This window comes from Cynocephalus volans, chromosome 2 (assembly GCF_027409185.1).
Source record: "Cynocephalus volans isolate mCynVol1 chromosome 2, mCynVol1.pri, whole genome shotgun sequence".
Taxonomy (NCBI): domain Eukaryota; kingdom Metazoa; phylum Chordata; class Mammalia; order Dermoptera; family Cynocephalidae; genus Cynocephalus; species Cynocephalus volans.
In genome coordinates, this window is record NC_084461.1 from 177,196,153 (window position 1) to 177,218,258 (window position 22,106).

The following is a 22,106-nucleotide window of genomic DNA, read 5'->3' on the forward strand; positions in this document are numbered from 1 at the left end:
GAAAGGCCAGAGACCCACTGAAGCTGCTGGTTTGCCACCTCCTGGGCCACACCAAGGGTGGCGATGTCTGGGAGGAAGGCCAGCAGGGCACAGCCTGGCCTCTTTCTGCTTCCCCAGTTGTTTCTGCTTGGCTCCGTCATTTCCCACTGGCCATGGATGGCCAGGTGCCCCAGCTGGAGCCAGGTGGCCTGGGGGCAGGTTCTGGCTCTGCTCTGGGTGCTGTGTGACCTTGGGCAGGAAGTTAAACTCCCTGGGCCTCAGCTCCCTGCTGTACACAGTAGGTCTCAGGAAAGCAGGGCCTTTGGGTGGGGGTGGGGCACAGCTGAGGCCACACTGCTGGGCCCAGCTGCTGTTTCCAGGCAGTTCCTGCCCTGGACGTCACGCCTGTGCACATCTACACCCCTTGGGACCCTCACTCGGCACCCCTACCTCCTGGGCCCCTCCCTGTCCCCACGCTAATGTATGCCCATGAGGGCTGTGTCATAGCCAGGCCCAGCGGAACCATTGGACAGGCCCTTGCATGGTGGGAGGAAGGCTGGCCTATGCTGGGTGCCTCACTGGGGCCTGTCTAGAGGGGGACCACACTAAGCCGGCAGGGCTCGGTGTGATGCGGCCTCAAGGGAGCCATGTCCCGGGAAACCGCCTGCTCCCTCCGGCAAACCTCCCTAGTCACTGAGGCCATTCTGGGCTGGGCTTTTGTCACTTGCAACCCAAAGCCCCTCGGCCTCCCTCCTCAGCCCCTTCGTCCAGACTGCCTCTCCTTCCAGGCCTTCAACTCAGAAGCACACTGCCCGTCCTGTGGCTGAGACCCATGCATCGGCCCCACCTGTGTTAGGAAAGATGTCCACATCCCAATCCCTGGACCCCGAGCACACGCTCTTGATGTGGCACAAGGGACTCTGCAGATAGGCTGAAGCTGGGGACCCTGAGGTGGGGATTATCCTGGGTCATCTGGGTGGGTGCAGTGCCATCACAAGGGACGAGTCAGAGAGAGGAGGAAGCAGAGGCTGGGGTGATGCAAGGAAGGGACCATGAATCACAGAAGGTGGCAGCTTCTCAAGCTAGGACAGACAGGAAATGGACTCTCCCCTGGAGGTGGCACCTTGATTTCAGCCTGGTGCGACCCTTTTTGGACTGCTGACCTCCAGAGCTGTCATCAGCGTGTGCTGTTGCAGCAGCTGTGGGACACTGATACCACCCCCTGTGCCCCTGCACCTGCGGTGTCACTGACTCAGCCAGGCTCCTGTCTCCTACTGGGACTGGTGCAGTAGCCTGACTGCACCTGACTCTGATCCTCACTGGCTGTGAAACCTTTCTGTCCATCAGATGCCTCACCTGTGAACGGGAACAGATGCCACTTCAGAGGGTTATCAAGGCCCCAGAAAGTTCTTGCTATGTGGTGGTCATGGTCATGGACCTTGCTGAGACCTACATGTCCACGCCAACACCTTCCTGCACCCTTGGACGCTCACACCTGGCTCAAGAGCAGGAGTGCCCAGCTCAGGGTGGGGTCGTCATTCCCTTCCTGCCCCCAAGTCAGGTCAATGCACAGCAGGCTTCCCCCAAAATGCTGAGTCCAACACTTGGCAGCACAGGTCAGCAGGACTCAGAACACGAATCCCCCATCCCCAGGACCCAAATGCCAAAAGCCCCCCTGGGCCAACTCACTAATGATGCTTCTGGGCTCTGCGGCCAGGTCAAAGTGCATGGCTATGGCACAGGAGGGCGATGGCTTGAGTCCCCCACACCCCCTGAGAGTGGGGTTGCTCCCGTGTGGGTGCAGCCAGCATCATGGAGGGGTGGCCCTGGCCAGAGCTCGTCTGCAACAGTTATGTCCAGGAATGCCAGCCCACTGCCCTTTGGGCCAAAGGCAGGACAGGGCAGGCCTACAAAGACCCCAGGAAGATGCTCTCAGGATGGGGTCTGGGTGGTGGCCAGGTGGGCGTGAGTCACATGCACAGAGAAAAACCTCCGTGAGTGGCAGAGACTTGGAAGGCACTTCCTGCAGCAGCTCGCTAGAGCCAAGGAGACAGTCTTTCCTCAGAGCGCTCCATGTGACGGCAGCAGGGAAGAGTGGAGGCACCCAGAACCCACACACTGTGATGCACACCCACAGCTGTTGAAACCTCGCTCTGCCCCAGGACCCCCTGGTGGCCCAGCAACTGAAAGGCTAATGTGACAGCAGGAGGACCCCAGCCCTGGACTGCTGCTCTTTGTGGTCTGGTCTGTCCCTGTAGTTCACAAGAACGAGACCCTAAGAGATGGCCTCATGAGTGTCACTTCAGAGATAAGAAGACAGAGGTTCAGAGAGGACCCTAGTCAGGCACAGAGCTTACTTGGAAGAAGGGCCCAGTGTAGGCGTGGAAGCCCTGAGATAACCAACAGTGTCTGCATCTCCTCCCGGGACCAGTGTCTGCCTGAGCCCCAGGAGCCCTCCCTCTGCCCACGCACCCCTGTTCTGCAGACAGGAAACTGAAGCTGAGGGTGGAGGGCTGCCCAGGGCTGCTCCACTGTCTGTGTCTGGCCTTGTGTTGCTGCCCCAGCTCTCTCTGGCCCTCCCCGGGAGGGGTCCCTCGGTAGCCCTGTCCTGTCCCATCCTGTGGCTACAGACGGACAGATGTACCTGGAGGGCAGGGCTGTGGCCACGGGCAGTCGGCAGCAGTGCTGGCTGGCCCAGCAGGCTGCCTTAATGAGCCCCACACAATTTTTCACCCCATATTTTTCCAATAAAAAAGCAGTTAGACACTGACCGCAGACGTGCGAGGGGCCATCTGGCGGCTCCATTCCTGAGCCTTCTGGCAGTGCTTCTGCCTCCCCGCCAGCTGCCAATGGCGGGCTGCAGGGCTGTGGCGAGTGGCGGGGTCGGAAGCACGGGGGTGGGGAGGGGAAGCGGCACTGGGCAAAGCCAGCCAGAGCCCATGAGGTGCTAGCCCGGACCACAGGGAGGGGTGCAGAGAACTCTTCCTGTCTGTTTCTTCATCTCCTAAAGGAGGAACATCCCCAGTGTCTGCACCTTGACCCACAGCAGGGCTCTAGGTGGTCCCCGAGGGGTGGGTGGACTGGAGGGAGCTGGAGCCTTGGTCTGAGCTCAGAGGCTGGCGGGATTGGGAAGATACCCTGTCAGGAGCCTGGCCCCTTCCCAGCTGCCCACCCTCTGGGCATGCTGCCCACTGCCAGGCTCTGCCAGGACATCAGCTCCTGCAGCAGGGCTGTCCCCAGAGTCCAGCACACTGAGCATCCCGTAGCTTTTCTGTCCCCTGCCTGTCCTCTGGGTCTGGCTGCTGCTCACCACAGGTCTGTCCACCCAGAGCACTCTGGCTGCTTCCAGGCCACGTGTGCCTCTTGCTCAAACTGTGTGTGAAGCACACGATCCCCAGGCCTGAGCAAGAGTCTCGAGGGTCCCCATGGACCTGAGTGGCTCTTCCTCCCTGAGGTTCACAACTAGATGGCTGATGAGGGGCCTGACGGTGAGGCTGTGTTCTCTCCCTCCCGTGTTTTTGCTGGCTAATAAAGTGGGAATTTTGCCATCTTGGAAGTGCTGTGGGGCTCTTGCCTATCCTCCCTCCCCCCACTAGCTCCTCCTGCAGGGTGTGGACAGCCTCACAGGGTCGGTCTGGTTTCTGTTCCCGGTGCTGCCTCTGCCTCTGACCTGCTCTGCTTCTCCAAGGGCTCAGTGCTTGGCCTTGGTCTGGAGAGAGCCACTGATTGCCTGGAACCCAGCACCAGGGAGAGAGAAACAGAAGGGTCCAAGGCCTCCCGCTCTCCAGACACTCCCACTTACTGTCCCAAACTCAGGAACCAAATATCCGAGTACAGCCACCACTGCCGTGGGAGAGCTAAGAGTTCTGGACGAGGCGTTACTCATGGTCAGGATAGCTGCTTCCTGCTCTGAGCTCATGCCCTCCCTCACCCTGGACGTTGTGTTCCTCCTGGGCCATCCCAGGGTCGCCCCACCTCGGCTCATGGGGGCCACTCCACCTGCTCGGGCAGCCATGCTGCAGTGGTCCTCTGCAGGATCTCGCTGGCCCCGGGCCTCTGTCATGAGTTTGCCTGGAATGCAAGCTCCTCTGAACACACTGAAGTGTCACAAAGAGACAGAAAAGGCCAACTTGGGCTAACAGGGAAGAGATCTGTGTGGTTCTCTAGGCTCACCCAGCCCCTGGGGCTTTCTAAGTATAGCCCAGCTCATGGCTCCAGGGAACCCATCTCCCCCAGACAAGAGCAAGCCGGGCAGTGCCTGAGTCTTACTCTGCTGGCCTCTCTGTGCCTCTCGTGTGCACTAATCCACTGGGAAGGGGTGCCACCATCACCACTGACAGTGTCAGGTGGGTACACTGAGGCACGTGGCGGGAGCTGCCTCGCCACCCTCTAGGCCTCTGCTCTCTCCTGCCCTATCCCCATTGAAGTGCGGTGATGGGGAGGCCCAGTGCTCCCACCCTGTCAGTGGCGGGCCGTGACTGAGCCAGGGGCTGTCATGTGGCTGCGCTAGGGCATCGGTGTGTGGAGCAGCTCCCATCAGGTAAGGGCACGACCCCAAGCCCCCTGTGCAAGCCAGCCCAAGGCCCCTTCCCTGGCCCCACCTCCTCACTGCCCAGAGCCACTCACCCAGGGGAAGCCCTGGCAAAGAAGTCACCAAATGCTGCCCCTCCCTCCACACCTGGCCCTTCTGGGCAGAGGGCTCTGGAGCTCACTGAGCCTTGCTAACAACTGTCCAGAGGAGCATCCTTCCCCTGGGCTCTACCCCGACCCCAGTCTAGAGCTCTTGTTTAAGCTCAAGTTCTCCCTGTGGCCCCTCATCCCTCCAGCCCAGGCTGGTTGGGGGGTTGCATTGTGAGGGGTATAGCCCTGGGGCAACCGGTCAGAGCCTGGCAGTGGTAGACCTGTCAGGTCCCAGTGGGCTAGGATTAACCCCTTGGTTGCTGGAGAGTGGTGGAACAGCCATGGGGGGACATCAGCATCTCCTCCCCCGGCACTGTCATCGTGTGAACCTGCCTCTGAGGGGGTCAGCTTTGTTTTTCTCTGGAAGATGGGTGAGCGGCAGGGTGTGGCAGGAGCCCCCAGCAGCCTTCCAGGCTCCAGAAACCCCCGCCCCTATCCTCAGTGCAGCCCTTGGCTGTGGAGATCGTTTTCTCTGAAAATTGGTTTTAAATTAAAGGAGGTGCTGAGGGTATGTGCCGGCTCAGCACTTTCCCAGGTGTCCATAATCTAATTTCATTAACGAGATCAGGACGGATGTTGGCTCCTGTCAGAGCACTGCAGGAGGCTGGGACACCGTGGCTGGAGGCAGACGGTGCAGGCCCACAGGCGGACACCCTCCCTGACCGTCCAGGTCACGGTGCCCTGGGTTTCCATGACAACTCACCTTGGGAGTCTTGGGGCATCATCTTAGCCAACCTGCCCAAGCCCACTCCTCCCCAGGTCACCTCGATGTGGGCTCCCTCACCCTGGCCCCCACCCAGCCTGGGCACTGCCCCATCAGGTGTTCTTTCATCCACCACACAGACCCCCCAGCTGAGCTTCACTCCATTTCACAAAAACCTGACCAAAAACCAAATCCAGCGCTTAGCTACCACCCAGCCCCATGCGAATGCTGGCCTGCCCTGGGCCTTTGCATGTGTGGCCTGCCAGCGGAAGGCCCCTTGCCAGTGCTGTGGCTGCTCTGAGAATCCTGCACCCAGGTGCTCAGTACACAGCAGGTGCTCAACAGAGCTGCTCAGCTCAGTGCTGGGCAGCCTCTTCCCTCCCCTATGCCCACAGCACACACCGGGGTCCCAGCAGATGGCGACAAAAGCTGGCCTTGACCTTGGAGCTGCTGCATGGATGGGGCCCAGGAGACCCCAGGCGGGCTCTGGGATCAGAGAGGAGGCCTGCTGCGGTGGTTATTCCTTTGCTAACTACTAGAGCTGCATAAATCCTGGATTAATGTGGACTTTATCGTTCCTGAAAAGTGGAGGGTAATTGTGATGTGCTAATGAGCTGCTATTAGCGGAGTCTCTACTTTCTGGGGATGTTTACAGCCCAAGCCTGGAGGTTCCCAGCTCCTGCAGCTGCATGGCAAAGCCATTGACGCCCCCTGCCGGTCCATGCTGGGGCAGGGTGGGCCCTGCTCTGCCTGCCATACACTCCCTCAGGGCTGACAGAGCCTGTCTCAGGGCTCAGAGGCGCCCATCCTGGCGAGGGTGTCACAAACGCCCACCAGGCCTGCGATCTGTGGTCAGAGGGAGGCTGGGCGGCACCCATGGTACCAGCGCCCGTCACAGACAGCTCTTCCACTTGGTGTCCCCACACGTGGGGAGGCCACAAACCCCTGTACCCCCGGTAGGCAGAACCCCCACAAATGCCCAACCTTTCTGCCTGCTCAGGTGAAAGTCAGTGGGGGTGGGCAGGGCAGTCCCGGCCCACGTGCAGGAGAGAAGGAAAGAGCTGGGCTTACCTTGTCGTCCACGCCGCTCTCGCTGTCACACTGTGGGACAGAGAGAGAGAGGAGTGAGTCAAGCCCAGCGCCATCTGCCTGGGGCACAGGGTGGGGGAATCCCTGGCCACATGTCAGGTGAGAGCCCCCAGGCCTGAAGCCAGGGGAGAAACAAGACAGGAGGACCAGGCAGCCCAGGCTCAGGACTAGACCCTGATTGGGCCCTTGGGTGGGACAAAGGGCACAACCAGGTGACTCCCTCAGGGGTGAGCAGGACCCTGCACCCCCTAGGACCAGGCCTTGTAGCCCCAGATAGAGGCCGAAACTCCCCTCCCAGGTCAGCGTGGAACCCTCCTCACCCTAGATGATGCGTGGAACAGCCACACCCCCGTCAGGACCCCTATCCTACCGTGTTGAGCTCTCTGGGGGCCCATGGTGAGAGGACAGGGCCCCCCACACAAGGGGCTCTTGCTCCCGGGCAAGGGTCATGACCCCAAATGCTCTGTGAGCTCCCAAAAGGACTGGGGCCCAAGGGTGCTGTATGGGCTAGGAGACCTGGCAGACAAAGCTGCAGAGGCACAGCCCACAAGCACCCAGTCCCTTCCCCTGGTCCAGAATTTCACCAGTGGCCCTGGCACCCCCAGCGCCTCATGGCAGGAGTGGGGCTGGCCCGACCATGCTGTGCCTGTGCTCAGGGCAGAAACAATGTCCTCTGAGGACCCATGTGTTAGATAGCTGTTTGACGAAAGGTTGTGATAATTAAGAAAACAAATCTTTGTTTTCTACCTTCAGTAAGCAGAGCTTTAGAAAGAACACACTGCTCTAGGAACCACAGCAGTTCCCCCTAAAATAAAAAAAAAAAAAAATCCCTTCCTAGCAACTGCAATTATGATACGTTCATGTGAAATGAATTATATTGCTGAAAATAAATCTCTCCAAGACGCACATGAGGGTGATCCGGCTTCAGTCAGATGGGTGCGAGGCAGTTTTATGTGTTGTACTCCACTTGATTAATACAGGTAATCAAATTATACTGCCTTCCACCGTGCCCCCAAATTGAAGGCTATCATGTTTTCAATGACAAAGTTCATAGAGTTGTATAAAAATGTGCCTCATGCCTTTCTAGCCTCTCACTGCAGCTGGAAAGTGCCATTTCCAGCTCAGTGATAAGTGACCTGCAAAGCAGGCTTGACTGGTGAGACCCTGGCCCGGGAGCCTGGAAGACAGTGGGGAGCCCAGCCTGGAGCCTGAGAAATGGTGGGGAGCTCAGCCTGGGACCCTGGGGCGTGGAGAGAAGCCCAGCCTGGGAGCCCAGGGGACAGTGGGAAGCCGGCCTGGAACCCGGGGGACAGTGGGGAGCCGGCCTGGGAGCCTGAGGCACAGTGGGGAGCCCAGCCTGGGAGCCTGGGGGACAGTGGGGAGCCCAGCCTGGAAACCTGGGGGATGATGTGGAGCCCGGCCTGAAGCCTGAGAAACGGCAGGGATCCTGGCCTGGGAGCCTGGGGGATGGTGTGGAGCCCAGCCTGGAGCCTGAGAAATGGTGGGGAGCTCAGCCTAGGACCCCAGGGCGTGGAGAGAAGCCCAGCCTGAGAGCCCAGGGGACAGTGGGAAGCCGGCCTGGAACCCTTAGCTGGGGGACAGTGGGGAGCCCAGCCTGGAAGCCTGGGGGATGCTGTGGAGCCCGGCCTCAAGCCTGAGAAATGGCAGGGATCCTGGCCTGGGATCCTGGGGGATGGAGGGGAGCCTGACCTGGGAGCCTGAGGGATGGTGGGAAGCCCGGCCTGGAGCCTGAGAAATAGTGGGAAGCCTGGCCTGGGAGCCCAGGGGACAGTGGGGAGCCTGGCCTGGGAGTCTGAGGGATAGTGGGGAACTCAGCCTGGGAACCCGGGGGATGGTGGGGAGCCCGACCTGGAATCCTGGGGGATGGAAGGGAGCCTGGCCTGGGATAACAGGTGACAGCGGGGAGCCTGGCCTAGGACAGGTATGGGCAAGGACCTTCTGACAGGCTTTGCATCCCAGCAGCCCAATGGACCTGTCTGCCCTGACATTGCACTACCCCTGGAGGGATGGGCCAAGACTCCCATTTAGGGTGTCCTTTTCCACCCAGCAGGAGGAAGGTAGGATTCTCTCCTGGCTGCAGAGCCGTGGCCAAGCCCCCGTTCCTGGTCCTCAGGATGAGAGGCAGATGGGAAGCACCCCACATGCACCTGCCCCATGGGACCCCGACACACTAGCCAGCCTCATGGCCCTGGGGCCCTTGAGGCCTCAGTCTCCCCCTGCGATATGGGCAGGATGGAGTGAGAAAACATGCGACAGGCATCCATGTTTCATGAGGAAAGTCCTGGGAGGAAAACTGACCAGGCTCAGCTGGGAGAGAAGAAAATGAAGAGGATGTGGGTCTGGGAAGCACAGAGGGAAGGTGATGAGGCTGAGGGCGAGTGACTGGAATGTGTTGGGATCATCAAGGCTGGAAGAGGGAAATCAGGCACTTCAGGATGGCCCCTCTGTGTGCCTAGGACCCAGGAGAGAACGGGAGAGCAGGGGGCCTGGCCTGAGGGGGGCACACTGAAAAATGTTTGTGGGGGGTGGTCAGGTGCCCCCAACCTTGCATCCAGGGCTGCCAGGGCCCCCCAATCAGACCTCTTCCTGCTTAATTAGTGCCGCAGAGCGCTTGAGTTGGAAACTGCAATCCCATCAAACTGTTAGGGTGCCAGTGGGGGGATCAGGCCTTGAGGGCAGCATGCCTGTCACTTGGGGCCATGCAGATGCACCTACAGCCTGGGGCCCACCTGGGACACCCTCCATGCCTAGCCAATACATATGTCCCCATCCCCTAGAGCCCTGCTGTTGCGGGCAGCATGCCTGTCACTTGGGGCCACGCAGATACACCCACGGCCTGGGGACCAGCTGGGACACCGTCCATGCTTAGCCTCTGCACCTGTCCCGATCCTCCAGATCCCTGCTGGGCCTTGGCTGGCACCAGGACCCCAAGGGTTGAGCCAGCAGCTCACACAGGCCCAGGTCTGGTTGCAAATCTCCCCACAGCTTCTGGGTCTGTGGCTAGACCACACAGGCCAGGTGGTGGTTTAATGTACCCCACACCAAGGAGGGAGTGAGGGGTGCTTTCTAGCAAGTGCCTGAGAGGACAGCCATGTGGATACTATAATTAACCCAGCAGCACGGCACCACCAGTGAGTGCAGGCAGGTCGTAACAAATTCACATTATTAAGCCCTACTGAATTAATGTTTAACTGCAGTAGAGTTGGAACTGAACGAGTCAATCAATCAGGACAAGGAGAGAAAGAAGAGCCACATCTGTCTTGTGGGAGCTGCCTGCACGAGGCGAACTTCAATGGATGGGGCTGGGATTGCAGCTCTTGGGAGCATCACCCTGGTGTGGGACTGGGTGGTGTCAGACTCCAGACCCCAAGGGAATGTGCTGGGTATGGCCAGGATGCCAAGACACGGGGTCTGGAGGAGATGTCTGTTCTGACACTGCACTGCCACCTACACTTGACCTCTCAGCCTTGACTTCTCTGTGCCTCAGTTTAGGTTGTTGTGTGGTTTCAATGAATGAATACATGCAAAGCACTAGGACAATGCTGGGTATGTAGTCAGTGCAATATACATGTGTGACAGTATCACCATCATCATCACCGCCACCCCTATCATTACCACCACCATCATCATCACCACCATTGTCACCATCATAATATCACCTTCACCATCACCATCATCACCTTCACCATCATCATCACTATCACCACCATCATCACCATCACTGCCATCATCATCACCATAATCACCTTCACCCACAATCACCATCATCACCATCATCACCACCATCATCACCATTATCATCATCACCATCATAACCATCATGATCATCACCTTCACCACCACCATCATTGCCACCACCATCACCATCACCATCATCACCATCATTATCACCACCATCACCATTATTACCTCCACCATCATCACTGTCACCATCACATCATTATTACTACTGTCCCCTACAAAGGCCAGTACAAGGGGATACCCTCCATCCTGGAATAGTTAGATGCCCAGCCTGAGAATTTTAGGGAGATGTCTTTCAGCCCTGGAAGTACCCACTCTTGTCCATGACTCCGATAGCAAAGGCTGGAAAGGTGAGCACTCCCTTGGCCCCAGTGAGACCCTGACATCAACCCTTTCCTTCCCTCCTCACCCTAAGCTCCTACCCTACCCAGCAGGTAGTACCCTCCCACCCTCCACCATGCTGTCTGCAGGCCTACAAGCTCCTTCTCAGCCTGGCCTTGATCCAACAATGGCTACGAAGACAATGTGTCCACGTCTCCACCAATCCCTCAGTCACACCAGAGGGTCGCAATCCTGAGTGCACATCAGCATCGCCTTGGGGCTTTAAGCCAAACTGAGGTCTGGGACCCCTAGGCCACTTAAACCTGAATGCCTATTAGGGGGCAGTGACTCTCATGAGTGGCCAGGGGAGAGGGCACTGCCCTAAACCACAGGGCTCAGCTCCTCCCTTCTGCCCAGGGCCCCTGCAAATTGAGCATATGCTCTCAAGGCATGGGGTGGCCAGTGTAAGGCACCCTGCGGTGGTGGCTCAAGACCATTTATCAGTAAGAATAGAGGCTGAGTGTGAGCCCCACAACTCAGCCCCCTCTGGGTCCTGTGTGGCTGTATCTGCCCATGAGCTGCCCCAGCCTGCCCAGGCGGGGTGTGAGAGCCATATAGGGCTCAGGACCAAACCCACTTCAGCTCCCAGGAGCCTCGGTTTCTCCCTCTGTGCCACAGTGGGTTCCCCAACCACGCCAGGGTCACTGCATGTCACCTGTGTCCTGAGCCACATGGGGCTCAGGACCAAACCCACTTCAGTTCTCGGGAGCCTCACCTCTGAACCTCAGTTTCCTCATCTGCAGAGGCAGTAGTTCCTTCATACTACGGTGGGTGTTAGGATTAAATGAATCATGTGTGCAGTGTGTAGAACAGCAGCTGTCTGCAGTCAGGGTTCACTCAGTACATGTGAGGCGCTGTCATTGCTGTCACCGTCACCTTCTGCATCACCACCATCCACTCAGCCCCTTCCCTCCTGCCACCTGCCTTGCCCTCGAGCCCCACCCCCCTGGCCCAGCATGAACCCTCTCACCTACCAGTGCCCCCCTGGTTTCCAAGGAGCACCTGCTTAGGCAGTCAGGAGAACTTGGCCTTTACCCACCCAGCCTCCCCACACCCCTCTGGAAACCTGAGCGGCTGCCTGCTGGGGTGGGGGCCGCTCACCACCTCCCATGTGGGGCATTCAAGCAGCAACAGAAACACACTTTTCTTCTCTCAGTGTGATCGTTAATTACCGCTTCACAGCAGTGCTCAGAGGAGGGCCGGCTGTCTCCCATTGCTCAAAGGCATGAAAAATTCATGAGCTGGGAGACCCTGCCACCAAGGTCTGCTGCTCCTACCCAGTATTTCAGTGTCCTGGCCTGAGGTGATGCTGTGCAATCCAGAGAGCCCATTGGGCAGGAGAGGGGCGGGGACCCTGCTCAATGTGGGGCCTCTGTGTGTGACGGAGACAGAGGGGGTCAAGAGACTGTCCTGGGGGGACGTCTGGGCCCCACCCTGGAGGAAGGTGCTAGAAACCCCCTCCAGTCTCTGCTTCTGCCTTCCCAGCTCCCCAATCAGATGACCCCACTTCAGTCCAAGGGTCAGAAAGGGGCTGAGGGCAGGGCTGTGGGCCAGCTCAGGCAGGGCTGGTGTGGGTCAGGTTTCTGCCTGCTGCAGTGCACAAGCCGCACAACTGCCCATGGAGGTCCTGCTTGCAGAGTACCTGGGGCAAGGAGAGGGTCTGACCCCTCCTCACCAGCTGAAAAAACGCTCCTGAATACACTGCCACCTGCAGGGGCCCAAGAAGCTGTGCACTAACGTGATAAAGGAACAAGAACATCAGCAGAATTTATGGCCTGGTGTGAGCAGGAAGGCGATGCTGAAGCCCCATGACATGGCCCAAGGTGTGTACATGTGTGTTCCCCTTGATCCTGCTGGTGTGTTGATACACTTTTCCTGTGCCTGAGGACATGGGGAATTCCATGTGGGTACAAGTCCTTAGGCATGTGCAGCATCTGCTCTAGTGTCTTATGGCACATGTATCTGATGTGTGCACACGTGCCTTAGAGTGTCCTGACGCATGCCTGCATGGCTCTCACACGAGTGCCTGGGCATCCTGCTCAATGGGTGCTTCCACCCTCGGATCTTGCCACATGTCCCCCGCATGTGGTCAGGGGTGCCGCCCACGCTGACTGTGCTCAGGGCTGCTGGACTCCCACGGCTGTGGAAGGACAGAAAGTAACTTAGCTGCTCGACCTATCCTCTTTGCGCTTGCATCTCATAAACTCCAGCTCCCAAAACATGGCACGGTGGGAGCAGGTTTTGGAAGAAACCTAGGGTAGGACAGCCAGTGGCTGGCGGCCCTGCGGGAACCCGTGTTCCTCTGTCCATCGGGGCATGAAGGTGCCACTTTTGTGTGTGCTGTGCCTGCTCCATAGGGATGTAGAACACATTCCAATTAAGTGATTCAGCTAAAATAAGAAGCTGTGAACCAACGTCGCACAGGCGGCCCTGTGGCCAGGGGAGAAGCCTGGGGAGGAGGTAACGCACTGAGTTTAATACTGTGCGAAGTGTTCTCATGATAATCAGATTGTAAGATCATTTTAATATCTAGAGATGTGTTGAAAAGGTCATTTTCTTCCTTTTACGTCCATCTCAGTCATGTAAATTATCCCGCTGCTCCACAGCGCGAGGGTTTCAACCCAGGCTCCTCTTCCCCTCCCCGTCAATGGGCATGGGGAGGTTGGGACTGCGTGTGTCACCCACATAGGGGCTGCCCCCAGGGAGGCAGGTGACCTGCCAGCCTCACCCTCCCCTTAGGGCTGATGTACCCTCATGGGCCAGGGTCCCAGGGGTGGGGGTGCTGGAGCCGTGGGGCCAGGAGAGTCCTGACTCTGCCACTTATTGGTAAGGATCCAACGGAGGCTGGGAGATCAGTGGAGCTGGTTTATGCTGGCTGTGCCAGGGGAGCGCCAGCTCCACAAGCAGCACTGTGAGATAGGGGTGCGTGACACGGCTGGGCACTGTGGCCCCACACTGCACGCATGCTCGCAGTGTCACAAGCCCCTTTCACAGAGGAGAAAGTGGAGGCTCAAGGAAGAAGAGCAAAAGTGGGGCAGGAGAGGGGCCCTCCTGTCCAGCAGGGTGGAGGGAGGAGCATGTGGACAGAAGGGAGTTTGTGGTGGTGGGAGGCAGCCTGGGACTAAGGGGGGCCTGGGGCTGCTGAGAGCTGAGGTGGGAGCAGCAGGATGGCTCTGCGGGGTTTGAGAGCCAAGATCGGGTGCACTGTGTACCCTGAGGTAACCAATAGGGTTTGCTGACTGACTAGAAGTGGGCATACAAGTGAGAGTGGGCGTGATGCTAGGAAATGGGGCTGAGGGGACAGAGTGGGGTGGGCACCTCTGATCACATATGAGGCCTTTGCCTACTTCGGCCAGGGTGGGGGATGGGAGTGGGGAAAGAGCAGGCACCCCACAGGGGGGTGGGGGCACCCAGAGGTGGCTGGGACAGGTGGAGGGAGGCCAAGGGAGGCCAGGGATGCAGCTGGTGCTGGTTCACTCACCAGTGTCTCCATGAACCAAATGTGATGCTCCACACTCCAATCAGTCCCCACCACAGGTCCACCTGCTTGTTGAGGGGAAACTGAGGCGCAGACTGGGTGGGAGTCCACCCCCGGGGACAGCTGGAGGGTGGCCGAGTGGGTCTGAGTCCTGAAACAGGTGCTGGGACCTACAGTGCCAGGCCGGACCCCAGTCTGGGCCACATGCCTGGCCGAGGCCCCAACACACCTCCAAAGGGTCCCTGGGTTGAGTCACAATTGCACCTGATTAATTATGTAAGATAACAGGATGGCAGGTCCTGAAAATCCTATTCTTGTTTACTCGGCTAACTCAGTTTTTATGAGTGTTTAGGCTTTAAAGCAAAACAAAGCACTAATTACCCAATTAACAAGCAATTAAGTTACCCCAGTCTAAGAGCCCGTGCTGAGAGCAGACAGTGAGCGAGGCCCACTTAGTGGACGCACAGCTGGAGCCTGGAGCAGCAGGCAGTGGGCTGCTCCCTCGAGAGGCAGAGCCACTGGACCTGCTTCCTGGGTGTGCACGCTGACACCTGCTAATCCTCACTACAGTGGGGTGATCCTTTCCAGGTGGGGAAAGGGAGGACGGGTTGCCCCGTTGGCCATGTGCCCGGCAGGGAGAGGGTGTGCCTTATGCACTCCACGGCTGTCTCATTCCGGGAGGGATCTGAGCTCTGCAGTCGCCCCTGCAGGCCCATACCCACCCATGCATCTGGCAAGGTCCTCTGCTCACCTTGGTCCTGCAGGAACCCTGGTGGCCCTTGGCTTGCTGTCTAGTGCCCCCCCCCCCACGGGCAGGAATGGGAAGTGGGGTGCCCACAGGCATCAGCATCTGCTGCCTTCCTCTCCAGCCCACTCCGGTGGCCTTGGCAGAGAAGACACAGTTCTGCTGTGGGCGGCAGGCTCTGTGGGCCTTGCAGGGCCAGGGTGGTGGGATGGGGAAGCCCACGGGGATGCGGGGACCGGTCTTCCTGCCTCTGCCCCTGCATCTGCTTGTGGCATTTCTGGACCTGCCTTGAGAGCCTCAAGGGAGCCCATGTGCTCTGGCATGGTGGCAGCTCTGTCGGGGAAAAGCCACTCCCTCTTACCTCACCTTAAATCTCAAGATGACCTAGAACAAAACTCCAGCTCCTCACCACGCCCACCGTGGGACCTGCCCTCAGCTCTCCCCCTTCATCTTGGGGCTTCAGCCCCGCAACACCTGCGGTCACTCTGACAAAAGCTCTTTCTGAGCCCCCCTCCCACCCTTCATGCATGCTCAGAGTCCAACCTCCCCAGCAATGAATTGGATCAGCTCCTCGTTTGTCTATCGTTAGTCTCATCCCATCGAGAACAAGCACCCTGCTCCCGGTACACATGGAGGCCCAGACAGAATCCCTTCAGCTGGAGACACATGAACCCACAAACGCATGATGGGTGACGTGGGCTCTGGCCACCAACCCCTCAGCTGCCCGTACCCCTGCAGTGGTCTTGGGGGCATGGAACTCTCCATGGAAGACTGGGGGCACAAGGTGCTGGAGGCAGTCCTATGCTGAGATGCTGCCCAGCACCTTCTGAGGTTCTGGAACATTTTATCAGATATTCACAGAGCTGAAAACCTGCCGAGTATCACCTGAGCCTTGAACCTAACTCTAATCTACAAAAGACAGAATTAGTTTTAGCTTTCTGATTGCGATTACCACAAACAGCAAAACCAACGTGTACAGGCATTTGGTTGGCAACTCTTCTGAGTTTGCCATCCTGGACAGCATGTCTGGGGCCTGCTGCATGGACACACCCCACAGATCTTCCTGCCTCTGAGGATTCTGTGTTGGGACACCAGCCGCATCGTCCTGTCTCCAGCGGACTCAGGCCCGACATTCACTGAACCCGAATCACATTACTTGGAACAACTTCCTTTTTTCTGTGGATTTCATTGGGGTGTAAACTCTTTTATTTTGGTCTGTTTCACTGGTGACACAATCTATGGACTTCGTCCCCCACAGGAAAGGGCATCACGCAACCCTGCACAAGTAATGGGGCACAAGTTCCCCCAGCCCCTCCATCTGGACATCTAGAGGAGCGTGGCCTTTGGTGGCCTTCTGGCTCTGTTCCCCCAGAGCTGCTGGTCACACACTCCGCTCCAGCCCCTGGGCTTCACCTGCCCCAGTGCCCCCCACCCTGGCCTCATTGTGATTGCAATAATTACACACGTGCACACACACATTGCCACATACATGTTTGCACACCCACACTGTAAGTCACACATACACAGGTATGTGTGCTCCCGCCTGGCCTGAGTCTGCTGCTCCTTGTGGAACACCCTCCCCTCCCAGGTGCTCAAGCCCCTCCTCCAGCTCCCTGCTCAGATGTCACTCTGGGTATCCCCACGCCTGTGGGCCCAGAGTGTCCCCAGCACCCACCCTGCCCACGTTATCTCCTGGCACTTCCTACCTGTAACATGCGCTGTGTGTCCCAGCTCCTGTTCCTCACCTGTCCCCTCCCTCCGACAGTTTCCTTCCCCCTCCGGGCTCAGGGCTGTGCCATTGCCCTACAGGCCTGTGCACTGGCCAGCAGTTGCCCCAACAGGATGGCGTGTGGGTGCTGGCTCCCTCGTCCTACCTGCCCCCGGCACCGTCTGGGCGACCCACTGCCTCTGTCCACGTTCTGGGGCCTTACTGGGGTTTCCTTCCACTTCTTCCTGTAAGTCTCTGCCGCGGACAGTGTGTGGATCTCAAACCCACTCTCCTTTTTCTCATTAGCGTCTCTCCCCGCACAGCCCTAGCTGGGCTGGAATAATTAATGAGCCCATGTCAGATTATGAATAAAAGACGGCCCCCTGGCCCCATCGCGCAGCTGACCTTTCTCAGAGTCGACTGTATTAATATATTCTCGTGTTGTCAGACTCAAAGCGCTAACTGCCTCATGAATTATTTATCAACACAAAAAGTCTTAACCAGAAACAGTGTTAACATTAATTCCCAACCTTCTGTGTCACAGCGGCCAGCCTGTACTGCATAATTGAGTTTCAGTTTCCAAGGGCCCTAGGGCTCCAGCCCACCCTGTCGCCCACCTCAGCTCCCAGCCTGGCCTCTCCCCAGCAGGGCCAGGGCACTGCCACCTTCACTGCGGACACCACCCACCAGTGCACCCCCACCCCGCCTGCCCTACCTTGCCCTGGTGGCTCGCCATGGCTCCAGGGCAGTGGAGTTGTCTCCAACAACCACAGATCACAGCCTGGTCACCGATGGACAGGAGTTGGTCAGCTCAGGCTGCCTGGAGGTGCGTGGGGTGGGGTCGGGGGCTGGTCCAGCAGCTGGGCCTGGACATAGCTCAGCAACACGTGGTCAGGGTGGGACTGGGCCTAGTCAGAGCTTGGCAGGGCTGGGGTGTGACTTTGGGCCTGGAAGAGGGCCTCTCTGGCTGAAGCCTCAAGGAGCCACCTCCTCAGTGACCCATTAACCAGTCTGCAGAGGCTGGAGGGCATGAGCCCTGGGCTGCAGTTCCTGTGATACAGGGTGAGGTCACATGGGTATGAGAGCGCCACCCCCTGCCACACCAGCCCCAAGAGTTCTGCCCCAGGGAAGCTGCACTGTAGGCGAGGGAGGAGCTGGTTCCGCCACATCCAGGGGCAGAAGCCGTTCTGTGGCCTGGAGCTGGTGGTGCCAGAGAGGTTTCTAGGGGCCCAGGATAGGAAGGGAGTGTGGCAGCCCCAAGATGGCCCCATGACCCCTTCCTGGTGTCCAGCCAAGAGGACAATGTGGAGCGACCATGGCTGACGTCTGAGGCTTGGCCACAACAGCCACTGTAACTGCACACTGCACATGCTTGTTCATGCTCTGGAGAGGTCCATGGGAGAGGAGCTGGGCGTCCAGCGCAGGGCATAGGAGCTCATGGAGCCCCCACCTCCTGCTCAGCTGCTCCAACTCCCAACCTACAGACGCTGTGGGTGTTGAGTGCTCATGGCTCTGGGCAGGCGTGCCGGGACCTGCTCCAGAGCAGTGGGCAGGAGTGCAGCAGCCTGGGCTTCCTGGGCCATGTGGCCACCTGCGGTGCCTAGAGAGTGGCAGGAAGCCATTGTGCTGTGGGTTAGGGACAGCAGCACACTCTTGGGCACCCCATATAGAGGCTGGGGCCAACCCCTCCCCTTGACCCTGGCTGTCCTAAGATAGCTCTGACCAGCAGGATGTGGTAGCTGTGACCCTGTGGCTCTAGGAGGGCTGGTGGACCCCTTGGTCTCCAGGAGCCCCAAGCCAACCAACTTACCCCACTGGGGTGACCCCGTGGAAGGCCCTGAGCCATCATGTGGATGGCCCAGTAACCCAGCCCAGCGTCCAGCTGACTGTCCCCAAATGACCCACTGACACCACCTGGAGAAGTCACCACTGGTCGAGCCCTGCTCACGACATGGTGAGAAAATAAAACCCTTGGCAGGGGAGTGAGCCCTCGTGTGAGTGCGTGAGGGGAGGGGGCTCCATGCAGGGAGACAGCAGGAGGGGCTGTCGAGCCTGTCCTGGCAAAGTGTGGTTTCCCAACTCGGCCCTCACAGGTACTTCCCTGCATCCGTGATAACACACTGTGCGCTATGTGCCTCAGTTTCTCCATCTGTAAGTGGGGTGATGCCTCTTCCATGGGACAGTTGCCAGTTTGAAATACAATAATGTGAAAGTAAAAAAATTTTTTTTTTAAAAGTGAAATAAAGGAATGGGGGGAGGATTTTAAAGATGACTGGAACATGCCATTGGGATGGGAGGTGTCCTCACATGCAACACTCTCCTTCAAACTGAACCTGCACAGGGCCAAGGGTCCCACGTGCCACCATGCCCCCACCACAGCTCTGCTCCAGGCACCACCTGCCCCTGCAATGGCACCTTAAAGCTCCCATGAGGGGGATCTGCCCAGGCCCAGAGGTGAGCCATGTGCTGCCGTGCTTGGGCTGCTGGAACAGGACCTGCCTGAAGCCTGCTCCCTTCCAGCCACAAGTCGACCAGTTAACCTGCTGTGGGCAGGTGTGGTGTCTGCGCAGCCCCTCATCACTCCCACAGCCCCCCTCTCCTGCTCCCACCCCCAGCACCCTGCACACTCTGCCCTGCACTCTGCCTGGGGGGCGGCCCTCGCTGACCTCACCTCTGAGACCACCTGCTGCTCACTGGTCACTGCTCTCCCGCCTGTCTCCCCACTGGGGTGGTGAGTTCCTGCGGCCACTGCCCTTAGCCACCCTACTGTGCTGGGATGGATGGTGGGCAGGCCCCTGGACAGGAGGCGGCTGTCACTCCTGCTGTTCTCGCACAGCTGCCGCTTCCCCAGCAGCTGGCCTTACACATCCTCCTGTGTGCAGTGGTCGGGAGGAGAGTGTGGCTCCTGACTCCAGGGAGAGGATGACGGGTTTTTTATTGCTTTTGTACAAATTATGGTTGCTCGGAAGTGGCCCAAGGAGCAGTGTAATGAATATCGTAAACCTGCCTCGTAAAGACAGAGCCTGTGCCGCAGAACTGCTGGTGTGGAGTGGGGGTGGTGTGACCCCCGGCGGGCTGTCTGGCACTAGCAGCTGTCCATTGGCCGGAGCGAGATCCCTCTGCCATTCAAGGGGGGCTGCCAGTGGGTCACTGGCGGGGGGAGCAGGCTGGTTTCAGGATGGCTCAGGGGGTACCCTCAGCTCAGGAATGGGTTAGAGGGAGCCCTCCCTTCACATGCCACTGCCAAGTCAAAGTGTATTGCTGGCCAGGGCTCCACGCCCATGCCCATCCCTCAGTCTGCCCCCACCCATGCAGCACCTGTCTTCAACTACGGCTGTCCCCAGTTTGCAGGGGCACTGTGGGTGAATGCCGAGGTGCGACCCCCTGTTGTGCCCCGTCCTCAGGGAGATGCCTGCTCGGCCTTCCAAGGTAAGAGGTCCCCAAGCACTGGGCCCACCTAGACTCGGTCCCCAATTCTGGGCCCCTCTTCCTACTGCCAGTGTCCTTGAGCACTGAGAACACATGATAGAAACAATGATGATGCTGCTGACCTCTGTACACCATGTATGCTCACAACACCCCTGGAGGCCCCTACTACAGTCCAGCAAACAGGCTCAGAGAGGTTGGATCAAGAGCCCCGGGCCCCCAGCAGGAAAGTGGCAGAGCTAGGTTTGGAGCCTGGCAGCTCAATGCCTGGGTGTGTCCACCCCTCGGTACCCTCCTGCCTGCCCTCCATGTTTCCTGTAGTAGGCAGCTCCTGCACCTTCCAAGTGGAGGCTTCAGATCTGCACCCCAGAAGAGCAGGAAAGCTCTATTGGGTGGGAATGTGGGAGGGAGCCACAAGCTGGGCTTTTCCATGGGGGGTCCCATCCCCTGCAGGACGCCGCTGCACACCCAGCAAATTCTGGAACATAACAGTCACTGGGGGCCTCAGTGTGCACTAAGAGACCAGGAGACAGCTTGGTGGAAGACTGGGCTCCAACAATCCCCACAGCGGGAGCCAGGACCCCGGGAAGGGGCTGACCACAGACCTGGGAAGTTGGATCAGAGGTGCTGCCCACCTGGCAGGAATGAGAAGAAGGGGGGCCCACAGACGCCCCTTCCCTTCCCGGGCCTCAGGGCAAGGCAGAAAGGATGGCCTGGGAGATGATCTTCTCGCAGGCTGGAGGCAGAGGTCCAGACAATAGAGAATGGGGTGAGACAGAAGGGGGGCAGCAAGGGGGAAGTGAAATGGCAAATGACAGCCCCTAGGAGAACCTGAGCGGGGATTGCCCACTCCATGCTGGGCAGCTGGTGAGCCATGTGTGGGGCATGTTCACCCCAGACATCAGCAGGGGGTGGCAGGCCTCCCCTATTCCCCAACCACACAGGGTGGGCATAGGGAATGGCAGGGGCTGCCTGGAGCCTGAAGGATGCTGAGATGGAAGAGCAGGGCCCACGCCATGGGGGGTGAGGCCATGCAGCACACTGCTTCCTCTGGGCCCTTGTGGCCCAGCTTCCATGCCCTGAGGAAGCCCAACCAGCCCATGTGGGGGAAACTGGGGCCCCTGACCAGAAGTTGGCACAGGGCACCACATACAGGTGTGATGAGCTTTCCATGATTCCTGCCCGGGCCTTGGTGCCTCCCCAAGGGTCCAGATGTTGGTGCCACCTGAGTCAAAGCTGAGCCTTGTGAAGGCTGTACAGCCTTGCCAGCATTGGGGCGATTTGTGACACAGCCACACTCACTGCAACACCTTCCTGTGCGGCATGGCTTCCGACATAGGACACGAATGTTTCCACTGGGTAGAAGAGCCCCCACCCGGAACCCTCCAGACTCCCCAGGCTCTGCCCAGAGCAACAGTCTCGCCTGGGACCAAAGGTGCTGCCCTGGTTCCAGGTACAGGAACAGCGACGGGCACCGCAGGCTCAGCCATCCGCCTTGATGGTGCCCCTCTGTGTAAGGCAGATGTGGGAGGTGCTGGGAGATGAGTAGTTTCTTCAGGAAACTAGTGGTTTGCAGCTCAAGCCACAATTGAAGATCAATTTTCAGAAATCCCTCAAAAGCAACTGAGCCTATTAGCTAATTACACCGTGTGCGAGGGGGTCTCCCTGGTGAGCATGGCAGAGGCCGCAGACTGATCCAGGAGAGGCAGGTGGCGTTGCTGAGCCCTCTGCTTCTGGCATTGCCCCTGGCCTGTGGAGGAGCAGGTGCCGTTTCCCCCAATCATGGCCCACCCGGCTGGAAACGCTGTGCCAGCCCCCCTCACACTGCACCAGAGCAAGAGCCTTGCCTGGACCCCTGTCCACTGCCCCTCTCTTCCCTGGACCCCTGTCCACTGCCGCCTCCCCCACCTCGCCTGGACCCCCATCCACTGCCCCCTCCCCCACCTCGCCTAGACCCCCGTACACTGCCCCCTCCCCACCTTCACCTCCCACAGCATCCCAACCACACTCTACCCCGCCTCCCGCCCCCTGCTGTTCCTCAAGCATACCTTGTGTTCTCCTACCCCAGGGCCTTTGCACGGTCGCTCACAGCCACACTGTTTAAGCTTATGCCTGCGTGTACCTTGGCCTTGACCCTTCCCCCTGACTTTTCTCA

The 22,106-nt window shown here is 58.8% G+C and overlaps 1 protein-coding gene across 13 annotated transcripts in view; it reads right to left on the minus strand.

The window, feature by feature from the left end:
• Positions 1 to 22,106, minus strand: part of FBRSL1 (fibrosin like 1) — a 92,855-nt gene that overhangs the window by 27,977 nt on the left and 42,772 nt on the right. For 12 of the 13 annotated variants that reach the window (XR_010022441.1, XM_063084788.1, XM_063084773.1 and 9 more), the window contains one exon: positions 6,434 to 6,463. The exons of the other annotated variant lie outside the window; for it this stretch is intronic. Coding sequence is in view for 11 of the 12 variants with exons in the window: in XM_063084788.1 (XP_062940858.1) it covers positions 6,434 to 6,463 (30 nt within the window). In the remaining variant the exon portion in view is untranslated. The remainder of the gene's footprint in view (positions 1 to 6,433; positions 6,464 to 22,106) is intronic. 13 annotated transcript variants of the gene reach the window in all.